General features: G+C 39.7%; 1 protein-coding gene across 3 annotated transcripts in view; it reads left to right on the forward strand.

Annotated features, from left to right (window-relative positions):
* pak1 (p21 protein (Cdc42/Rac)-activated kinase 1) overlaps nt 1-12,221 on the forward strand; it is a 76,524-nt gene that overhangs the window by 44,189 nt on the left and 20,114 nt on the right. For all 3 annotated transcript variants that reach the window (XM_038693674.1, XM_038693675.1, XM_038693676.1), the window contains 5 exons: nt 3,377-3,471; nt 4,314-4,461; nt 4,548-4,585; nt 8,921-9,034; nt 11,150-11,384. In XM_038693674.1, coding sequence (XP_038549602.1) covers nt 3,377-3,471; nt 4,314-4,461; nt 4,548-4,585; nt 8,921-9,034; nt 11,150-11,384 — 630 coding nt within the window. The remainder of the gene's footprint in view (nt 1-3,376; nt 3,472-4,313; nt 4,462-4,547; nt 4,586-8,920; nt 9,035-11,149; nt 11,385-12,221) is intronic.

Here is a 12,221-nt window from a genome sequence, read left to right on the forward strand (position 1 = left end):
AAACAACAAGCCCAAAGTCTGATTCCGGTGTAGATGAAAAAGAAGAAGTGCAGACTCCCGTCCGAATGTGTACGCTCCTTGTTTATTATTCCTTTACTCTGTAAGGGTCCACCGAATGTCCGGGCTATTAATCAAAGTTTTATGGTAATCTAATGCACACCTGTAAGACAAGTGCATAGGAAAATAAAATCCAAATGAATGGAAAAAGCTGTCAACACCTGAACACTGTCACCTTGTTAAACTTTATTTAACAAAGTTACATTTTGGTCATCGAGGTGTCTCTGAAACATAACTTTATTTTAAGAAATGCTGTATAAGCCGCAAATTTGTTGTTTTGGTCATGTTTTACAGAAGTGATTGGATAATTTAAAGTAGGATGTTAAAATATCGCACTAAGATACCAAGACAATATGGTAAACATGTCAGTGTCACTGAATTACAGTTATTAATTGAGGAAACAGAAATGTACAATTATTTATGCTTAATTAACAGTTGTCTACAGAAACCAAAGCGGATATCGGTGACACAGGCCTCTAGTTGTCTTTACAACACACATGACAAAAGGTTTACTCGGCAGAATTCAAATTCTGTCCAGTCAGTCTACTGATTCAGTTGGAAAAGCCAGAACATTAAATAAAACATGCAGCGTTTCCCGCAATAGATGATATAAAAAACATAATCATGTTAACAGTGTTATTCTGCTCATGGAGACAGATTAGTTTGGCCTTGTTGTGTCCGTTCAGAGAGCAGATACACTCAGTCATAATCTCCTAATAACCAGGAAATTATTCCTGTTGCATCATCCTCCATACAGGAGTCCTTTCCCGCACAGCGCAGGTGCAGTACACACCTGCTCTTTCATACTTCACATATATTTCCATACTTCAAAATTATAATAAAATGTCTAGTTTTGTACACTTATTATGAAGGATTGCTGTTATTGCTAACTTTACATTACATACACATATTGTAGATTGTTTTTCCATTACCAGTACCAGCCTACCTCGCCCGCCGTCCTCAGTTTTCCATTGCAGGTAGTACCCAGTGATGGTACCCCTCAATCTAGCTAGTCATCATAGCAACGGCACACACAACTGCCGCAACGTAATATTCAATGCGACCCACAAACAGCTGTCACTTGATTTAAGTTAAAGAGTTTCAGCATTCCTCAGTATGTAAAGACAGATAAGCGGTATGAAAACCTTCCAGCTGTGTTTTCCTCTGCCGTTGTTGCTGCAGCGGTCTGTGCGACGGCGGGAGCAGAGGGCTCTGTGAGCGGGCGGCTGACCGACCTTATGAGCTCCTCCCGCGGGTTGGCGCAGGCTTCCCCCACCGCCAATTGCGGAGCTCCTCAACTCTGAAAACTTTAAAGCGCATTTTTGTTCCGCCATCACTTCTCGTAAAACTGTCAATATTCGAAATCTACACGTAGATAAACATACAGTTAACTTAAATAAATGTAGAAATATATAAATATGGAATAGACAATGCAAGTTTATATAAGAATATTAAAGAGAATAGAGAAAAAGCAGGTACAGGTACAACTTTTCCACAAAGGAAACCCAAATAAAGGCGAGTAGAGTCGAGGTGACTGGAGCTGGTGCCATGCAGTGGAAAAGGGGCACGTGTTTCACCAGTTGAAATGCTTTTAATGTGAAGCTGCAGCAGTAGAAATTGTTGGGTTAGCATTAGCAGTAACTTAACCATGGTTGAAGGAGAGTGAACAGGAAAAAGGCTGAAATCAATGAGATGAAGTAATAAACAGTGCAGTGTGTCGGTAGGCAAACTGAATCCTGCGCGGGAAAGACTGACTCAGACAGTGACAATATAAATCACTATATAAAACAATGCTGGAGTGTTAATTCAAAAATGTGTTGGTAGTCCATTTGACCTGACCTTTGATCTCTTTTACATGTCTCACATCAAATGGCTGGCCCGCTTTAGACAATACATACATTCATTTACTGACACACTTTCACTCGTTTCTGTTGTGACTGCTACTGTCCAGAGGGAAACTATCCGTCAGCCAGAAGACAGTAGAAAATTAATATCAGTTTATCTATATTTATTGTCAGATACATCAATGAGTATGAGTGATTTACTTACTGGTAACTAATTACTGTTTTCATTTAGGACAAACTGGCACGTGTTTTTTTTTCCCTTTGTATTTAATTTGTTGTTTTTATTTGTTGATGTTACCAAAACAGCTTTTTACAGCTATCAATATATGCAGCTACTGAGCTGTATGTTGTCGAGAGATAAAGCTACAAGCATCCTGACAGTGCTCGTCCTTTATTTCCTCATGTTGAGACTTAGACGTCTGGGAGGCACGACTTTTTTGTCCAGCATCAATCAGGATATTAAACAAAAATAATTGAGCCATAATTCTTGCTTCACAGTTTGGGAAATGCTGTCTGTATGTGTTAATTATGGAGATAGCTTTTTCTGCAATCTTCTTGTCTTAACTCTCCAGGAAGGGAATAAACGTATTTCAAAATATTGCATTTAAGTATTTGGTTTGTATAATTTTTCATTGAATTAAACTTATTTTCCCAGTGTTTTTGTTGCTATCTTTGTTCTGTATGTTGCATGTTGAGCAGGACACCAACACCCTCTTCCAGCTGCCGTCCTTTATTAAAATGCAGTATGTTTCTGGAGAACAAACACAGAACAACACATTTTTGTTAAAAAAAAATAAATAAACTACCTCACTGTATGCTTCCACACACTGGGACAAATTACCCAGGATGCTTTGTGAGAAGCTGGTAGTCCTGTATCATTGTCAGTCATCCCAGGGGCGATTGCTGTCTGTGACTCTCAGTGGAGTTATGATTTCCCAGAGGATCCCCTCACATGTTCCAACACTGTCGGATTCTGTCTGCATTTTTTCCCTCGCTCGATATTTTTCTTTCCATTCTCATTTTCCTCTTTCTCCCTAATATTTCCTTGAACTTTCCCTCTCTGTCCGCCTCTGTATTTCTTCCTCTTTTTAATTTTACTATTTCTATCTCTTTCCAGGAATTTTAATGAACCTGGATCTCTTTGCACCTCTTCTTTAAGGGGGTATTTTAAAAGATGTTGCATTTAGGATTTTCTGTTACAGTCGGTTTAATTATTAAAGTGGTACAACGGGCATCTCTGCTACTCTTCTGCAGCCTCTCAGAGCCTCTCTGAACAGCTAGTTTTCACTCCTAAAATTTTAATATAAGGGAAGTTCATTCTTGGATAATCCTGTGTCCTTATGGTTGAAAACTAGGAGTATAATTAAAGAAGTATAATCTAGCATACAAACACCACATCATTTTATTACTGTGTTCAGGTTTCCTGAGTCAGTCTAAAATGTCTTTAAATAAACTTTCTGTTTTTTTTCTTTCAGCCTATAAGAAGAAGGAGCGTCCAGAGATTTCTCTGCCATCTGATTTTGAACACACCATCCATGTCGGCTTTGATGCGGTTACCGGCGAGTTTACTGTAAGTGTGTATGTGTGGTGGTGTGTGTTTGTTCCCTTGTGTGTAATAACACTAAGTTTACTGAAAGCAACCGCGGTGTGCGTATGAGGAGTGTGTTTGTGCGTCTGGTAAGTTTACATCAATTTTTAATTGCTCACCAAAGGACCCACGTTCATTGTTGCATGCAAGTGTGTATAAATGTGTGTGTGTGTGTGTGTGTGTGTGTGTGTCTCTGTCTGTTTTCTGCACACACACTTGGCAAATGAACCTTTTTAAATAATCACATTAGACAAAGACGCCTTGTTTAGCTGACTCACTTGATCCGCCTGACCAAGCTCTTTTAGCTGTGTGTGTTCACTAAGCTACCCTTTCCTTTTCTGTAATCTGGAACAAGTTCCTGCTTCTCAATTATACACACATCTATATGCACATGAACATTTGTAACTCAAATTAACAGAAGATAAATATAATTCAGTGAGTAAACAACAGTCGAGCCACACAGAGACTTCGGATAGATGGATGACATGATGGTTTACCATTATGGAAAGATGAGACATTAATAGAGTGGCATGATGGAGAGTGTGTGATGGACTGACCCAGACAGAGAGAGCTGGGAAACAAGGAGATGTGACCCAGTTATGTGACTGAAGTACAAATATGACAAGACTGCCTTGTTAGGAATCTGTAGAAAGCCTGTGTGCGTGTACATTATGTATGTGTGTCTTCCTTACTACTGAATCTTGCTGTATTATTTTTCATCATAACGCAGCAGTAATGTGCCTTCGACACAGCCCATAAATAAGGACAAAATACATAGTGCACATGGAATAAAAAAATAAAACAGTTTGTGTGTGTGTGTATAGGGCATGCCGGAGCAGTGGGCCCGGCTCCTGCAGACGTCCAACATCACCAAGCTGGAGCAGAAGAAGAATCCTCAGGCCGTCCTCGATGTTTTAAAGTTCTACGACTCAAAAGAAACGGGCAACAGCCAGAAATACATGAGCTTCACAGGTACACACAGACACGCACACCTGCATGTCCTGCTCCTCCAAATTGTTGTTTTGTCAATAATTTTTCATCGTGTTGTTTCCCTGCAGATAAAAACACAGACGCCTACAGCTCCTCCACCACAACGGTAAGACTACTGTCACAACTGTTTCTGTGTCCTGTGTCCCTCATAGAGACGGCTCTATGAGGAAGGTTTCATTGCGTAATTCAGTTGCAATGATTGGCAGCAGCCACCCCTGAGTTTATTTTAGGGATGCACCGAAATGAAAATTCTTGGCTGAAGCCAAAACCAATTTTTTTTTTTGCAAATTCTTTTTTACCATTGCATAAATTAAATAGTAATAATATGCTTTTTACTCAGTGTTTCCCATAGAATTTGGTGAGACTATGGTGGGTGGGTCTGAGGCCCGAGAGGGTCCGGTAAAGTAAATTACATGTGTCCATTTACTTTGAATGGACACATTTAATGTTTTATACCTTCTGTGAATATAATCCATCCATCCATCCATCGTCAACCGTTTATCCTGCGTACAGGGGGGCTGGAGCCAATCCCAGCTGGCATCGAGCGAAAGGCGGGGTACATCCTGGACAGGTTGCCAGTCCATCGCAGGGCCACACATAGACAGACAACCACTCAAATTCAAATCTAAGGGCAAGTTAGACACACCAATTAATCTAGCCTGCATGTCTTTGGACGGTGGGAGGAAGCCGGAGCACCCGGAGAAAACCCACGGTCACGGGGGGAGAACATGCAAACTCCACACAGAAAGGCCGGGGCAAATGGGGTTAGATCCCACGACCTTCTTGCTGTCAGGCGACAGTGCTAACCAGTTAATATTATTTCCATCCTGTATAGACACCTTATTTTGAAAACCGGACGTTGTTACGTGTGTATCCTCTCGCTAAATTCATAAAGGCTGACCCAATATGATAAATGTTGTATGTGGTTCTCTTATCGCATAACATGAAGACTTCACGGTCTCTCTTCAGGTAGGACTCTCATACTGCAACACTTGTCTTTGTAAAGAGACAAACTGACAAGGTAAAGTCGCTAACCTGCCTGTCGGCTTGCTCTGGTCCGTTTCAGTGGATTGACCATCTAGGTGCGGCTAACTTAATCGCCTTCTCACAAACGAGTGACAGAAACACTCAGCAGGTCAGACCATTTGTTGCTTTTTCTAAGAAGTCAGCCACAGATGGAGTAGATGTGCTAGAAGACAATTCAGCAGAACAGCGTCTTTCTCGGACACTAAAATGCTTCCACACTGCCGACATGTCAACGTTATTGTTTGGTAAATTTTATTCGGTCGTTTGACTTATTAGGCCAAACACTGAAAGTGCTTATTTTGATATTTTCAGCCAGTTTATTTCGGTGGCCGAACATTCGGTGCATCCCTAGTTTAGTTGAATCTGCTAATAATAGTTTACGAAATTGTAAATATTGTATGTAGTAAATGTGGCCTCGAGGTAAAAACAGTCACTATATTTATTCCCAAACTATACAGCCTACCAGCAGAGTCCAATCCTCATAAAGTTTATCAACATAAATGATAATTCTGGTATATTTACCAATTGATAAGAGCCCAGGATATTTATTTATCATTGATATTTTCATAAACTGACACTGAAAGTCTTCACTGGCATTGCATTTATCACTGTATTTTTTTGTGTTATTATACATGATTCAACCTTCCTGCATATTATTATATTCTTAAATGCATCATCGTGTTTTAGGTTGCTTTTGGAACTTTTTCTTTTAAGGACAACCTTAAAGCACAGAAGAAGAAGAAGAAAGTCTTAACTTGACAAAGAAAACAAAAAAATGCACAGTAAGATTTAAACATCTAAAAACTGAATCAACTCTAAACGTATACAATAATGAAATGATTAAAGTGTAACTAAAACTAACACACTAAGACTAAAACTAAGTGCTAAAAAAACTAAGTGCTCAACATTGAATGTCATGTCTGGATCCCCCCACTGGTAATTGGTGCTTATGTTTTTACCAGTTCTTACCATCCAGCGTGTTAATCAAGACATTTGATATTTTGAATTTTTGAAGTGTAAACAAAATTGAGGTTAAATTTGTGAGGAGACTATGTTGAAGGGAAGTGGAGTCTGGCTGTAGTTTGTCAGGGTAACAAGCAATGAAAAGATTAAGAGAGGAAGGAAGGAGATCTGCAGTGTGACACGGTGCGGAGATTAAAAGAGGGAGTGGAGGAGATGAGGTTTAATCTACCGTTTGACAAGACAGACCAAAGAGCATGAGATTGGGTGTGGGTGCAGAGAGAGAGAGTAATACATTTGAAAATGTTGAAAGAGGTTGAAGACATCGTGTTGAGGTGCAGGAGTCTGGTGTCTGACCTCTAATTTGATTATAGCACATAATATCTCTGAAACTGAACTTATTTGGGTGATTTATTATCAGATGACTAATGTACATGATGAAGGGTTATGTTTTATATCAACTGAAGCTTAACTCATAGATACTGAAACTACTGTAAATGATGTACTCTCTGCACAGAACAGGATAATACTGAAAGACAGTGAAAGCAATCAGGACATTATGTAGAATACGCTTTTTTTGTACCAAGAATTGGAGAGGAAGATACCACTGTCATATCTGAACCATGAACAGTAATGACCGACCGGGAAAATTCATGTGAATGCCCACTAAAATTCTGAAAGTCTGAATGTTGACCAGTTGTTGACGTCATATACGCAAGAAACATGGCGGGCAACATGGTTGATGGTTAGAAATGTTTAAATAATGGTGCAAAATATGCAATATGTTATTAAGTTATAAAGGTTAGTTTGCTGTCCATGTAGTGTGAAGAAGTTTAATTAGGAAAGTTATTTATTTTCTGGTACTGTACTGGTGCAGTAACAACTCTGGGACAAAAAAATAACTTTGTAATAGAAAGCTTCAAACTGTTCCATCATAGTTGGATGACTATGATAATGCTAATCCAACACATAGCCTATTTACAGTAGCATAGCATCCATGTTATTTCCACATTCTGACCTAGAGCACAGGAACACACCAAAGTCGGAAGAACGACTTCCCAACTCGCGAACTAGGACCATCATAGGAGCACATGAATGCAGCACAAATACTGTATGAAGCAACGGTCAGTAGCCGGTTAGCTTAGTTTAGCACAACCCTAGTAGGTTGCTGCTCAAGAAACAGTCCAGTCCATTACAAAACTTTGTATGTAATGTGAGCTTTAGAGCTGCTGGTGGGTGTCTTTTGTTGCCTCTGGACGGACACAGGCTATCTGCTTCCTCGCATTGTTTATACTAAGCTAAGCTGATCAGTTGCTAGCTGTAGCTTTACCATACAGACATAGTGATATCAATTATTCCTTTTAAAAGGATTATATCATTTTTCTGCTTTCTGTTTTGATTATTATTATTGGGGGGAAGACTTTCCTACTTTCTTTTATTCCATATTCATGTATTGCTTAATGTCTGTTTCGTGTAAAATTTCTTAATTGTATTTTTGTGTTTTCTTGTCAATAATACATTTAATTAAAAAAAGTGAAAAATGTTTGTAATGAATCTAACTAGCTCTGAACATGCATCCTGATAATAAAAATTAATTAAATGGAAGAAAATTTGACATTTATTTGCAAAACAACCTGTTTTCATTTAGATAATAATATTCAGGTTTTTTCTTATTTATAGTATAGTATAGTATTTATAGTATGTTCTAGCTTAAAAGGACACAGGTATTTTACCTGGTATGTTTGAGTGCACACTTTTTGATTGGCCATTTCCAATTCAGGACCAACTACAGTGTATTGCTGGATGACAGACTTGTGTGGCAACAAGCACACACACACACACACACAGCTCCAAACATATCAGTTCTAATTAAAATAAATGAGGAAGCTTTGTTTTGCCGCCGCACAAGTGTTGTCTGAAAGGTGCCAACAAACAAAACTATGAAGGTGACCAAGAGAAGGAGGGAGGAGGAAGTGATGATGATGCCTCTCCTAGAGGTGCCCTCCTCTTCCTCTCTCTCTCTCTGCATTGTGAATCAGCATCTTTTTCCTCCTTTCACCATTTTCCTGTCTCTGCAGCTTGGCCACCAGCCGAGCATCAGACTAGAGATAGAGCAGAGAAGAAGAGAGGGATGGAGAGGAGGATGTGTCACTAGTGGCATCAGAAGCCAGACACGACTAGAGCTTTCGGACATCCGCAGCGATGCCGAGAGGAGGGCGAGAGAAGGGAGTTAAAAAAGGGTGGAAAGACAGAGAGGGAAGCGAGAAATACAGAAGGTTAAATTCAGAGAAAAAGTAAGCGGGAAAGAAGAGTTAAAGACTGGGAGGATAACTTCTCTGCAGGATGAGATGATGAAGCAGTAGAGGAAGCAATGATGGGTCTGGTATCGCTGTTGGCTCATATGACGATGATGTCACTGAAGCTCCGCCCTCTCTCCCCATGTGACATCACACAGAGCTCCAAGGCCGTGTCAGAGACGCCCGCCATAGCAACTGTATCTGAAGACGACGACGAAGACGAGGCCGAGCCCCCGCCGGTGATCGCCCCCCGACCAGAACACACCAAATCAGTAAGGAGACCCACGCTCTTTCTGTACTTGTGAAGACCCTCATTAACAAATGCACCCCCTCACCCTTAGCCCCTAACTACCACAACTCTAACCTCGCCTTAACCTAATTCTAACCTTAACCAGGTCTTAACCTTCAAACAGTCCGTTTTAAAACTGAAATGGGTCATCACAAATAAGCTCACATACACATCCTTCTACTGCTGCTCAGTATGAGGCCGATACGTCTGCCCGTCAAGCCTCGTCATTTGAGGCTTTATATCATTTTAGAGGAAAATGTATGTGTGCAACAAATTTCTTGAAAACTGGAAACAGCTTAAAAAGTCTTACAGAAGATTGTTTGTGTATATGAGTTAAAGTTGAGGTTATAAAATGCAAAGGAGTTGAAGTGCCTCTGAACCCAGTAATAATAATAATAATTTATCATGTTTTTCAGTGGAACCTGTAATTTAAGTGCCAATTGAAGAGACCGTTTCCAATTCAAAAGTTTATGTCTAATGTTTTATACAAAGGCTATGTTTACTTTCGCTGAATGTAATAGCTCAGCGCTGTGGTGGAAATCTGAAAATACGATTGAGCACAAGCTCGTCTTTATTGGTTTTATTTATGCTTTTACAAAAGGATCCGTGCAGAGCGTTCAGCAACTCATTGATGAAGAAGTTGTTTTGTCTTTATAATCAATTAGGCACATGCAAGGAAACAACTGAGGTTAAGAAAAGTTGTTAACAGATAGGTCTAGGTCAGCAAGGTCGGTCAGCAATAGGCCAGTCCCTTTTTTTTTTTTACTGTAAAAGCAGCCGAATTGACATTAGTGTGCAGCTGGCTGTGTTTTATAATTCAATTTAAGCTTAATAATTTCTAGTAATGAACGCTAAAATAGGTTACTTATCATTTTCTATTACATAACCAGCTTCCGTAATTATTTCCAGTATTTTTCAGTTATTTTTGGGGAAAGTTATGCCTTTATGAAACAACTGACAGTAGAGAGATGACAGAAAATGATTGGAGTGGAAATATACACAACAAAGGTCCCACCGGACATCAGCTTGGGAATCTCTTTAAAACAGTTACAGCAAAAACATTATACACTTTATGCAAGGAGGATTTACTGTAGGACTGCTGTATTAGACTGCATTAGTTTTAGCTTTTGTACCTAATAATAAACTGGAAGAAATCAGTTTAGACATGAGTCTTAAAGAACGATTGAAAACAAAACAAACATATATTCAGGAGTGCAGCAAAGTAGAATTTTCATCATGGATTAATGTGCTGTTTATTTTTTGTTCTGTCTAGAAAATGTCAGAAAACTGTGAAAAAATCTCAAAGGTGCGATCTTCAAATGTCTGAAATCCAAACAAGTTCAGTTTACTGTTATATAAGACGAAGAAAAGAATCAAATCTACGCAGTTGTGAAGCTGAAAATGAAAAACGAGTCAAACTTTTAATAGATTATTAAAATAGTAAATTTTTGTATCGAACGAAGAATCGTTTGGCTCTAAATGTTGAATACGTCTTTTAATCCTCTCATGGGAAAAGGGAAATAGAGCTTTTGCTACAAAAGATTATTGTTGTTACTGTTTAAACTTTTAAACTAATATTAATGATAAACTTTTGTATTTCTGTCACAATATTCTGATCATCTCGTCCTTTATATGCTTTATCCCTTCCAAACACACACACACAGTTTCTCACATTAGCAAACAACTTCACAAGTTCCTTTTTTATGTCCTTTCTCACACACACACACACACACACAAACACACACATTGTTGCTCCTCTGTCAGACAGGTTGGCGGTTGACAGGCTGCTTCCATGGCGCCACCGCCGTTACCACAGTGACGAGTGTGGTGCACCTGACTGGAGCGCCCGCCATCACATACTCACACCAACAGACACACACACACTGTCGCCTTTCGTCTTTTCATCCCGACAGTCTGAAAGCGGAGCAGGACTCAAACGTCTCACAGCTCAGTTACAACACTCACTTTGACTGCATCAGCATTTTTATTACCTCCTGACGCTCACAAGCTTATATATTATGAGCCATAACATTGTCTAGCAAGATGGACTATTCACTTAATATTTTCTCTAATATTTTCACTTATGTTATTCTTTCAGATATACACTCGCTCAGTGATCGAGCCGCTCCCTCCTCCTCCAACCAAAGATGCTGCGACCTCCCCCATCTCTCAGCCAATGGCTGCCGCCGCAGCCGTCACCCCTGCCCCACCTGCAGAAGGAGCTCCCAGTAGCCCTCCCACTGCCAGCCCCGCCCCTGGGCCTTCTGTGCCCCGCCCCCAGGACAAAACCAGGAAGAAGAAGATGTCGGACGAGGAGATCCTGGAGAAACTACGTAAGGCTCATTCATACAGAATTGATAGGAAAAGCTCACCTCATACCTTTCTAAAATGCTCAGATTATCTTTATATAGATGTGCTTTGCATTGTTTTTATATAACGTATATTCTATATTATACATATTTATATCACAGAAGAAATTTTTGAAGTCATTTTCCCTTTAAAAATTATATTACCAGTAGTTTAAATTACATAAACGCAGGAACAAGCACACTATATGGCTGAAAAGTATGTGGACATGCCTTTGCGGACTTTTAGTTTAGGCTGTTTTATATGTTTTGGCTGTAGGGAAATCTTAATGCTGCAGCTTTCAGTGTGCTTCAAACTTTGTGGCATCAGTTTGTGTTTGTCCATTTTCCTGTTTCAACATGACAGTGGCACCGTGCACAAAGCAGCTCCATAAAGAAATGGTTTTCCCAGTTTCTCAGAGCCCTGACCTCAACCATCATCACTGTTAGACCTCGCTAATGCTCTGGTGTCTGAAAGGGAGACAATCCCTGCAGGAGGTTCAACATCTGGTGGAAAGACTGAAACCAGAAGAGAAATGTTCAGCTCCCACGTGTGGGTGTGTAATGTTTGGGTGTCCACATACTTTTGTACATATAGTGTATGTAATGATGTATGAAAGTGAGCAGTGAGAATGAATGTAACGATGATCATCCACACCACCGAGTCTTAAGGTTAGTTAGCACGAGTTACCTTTTAGCTTCAGAGAACAATTCAGTGAGAGGCTGTGAACCTCTTTCTCTGAAAAACTACGTTTGTGTGGTAAAAAGGGGGAAAATGAAGCACTGCTCAGATTTCACGTGTAGAAATAATATCTGCAGGTCCTC

Source organism: Micropterus salmoides, unplaced genomic scaffold (genome assembly GCF_014851395.1).
Source record: "Micropterus salmoides isolate LMB-PRFRI ecotype aquatic unplaced genomic scaffold, ASM1485139v1 Ms_hic_scaffold_3, whole genome shotgun sequence".
Taxonomy (NCBI): Eukaryota; Metazoa; Chordata; class Actinopteri; order Centrarchiformes; family Centrarchidae; genus Micropterus; species Micropterus salmoides.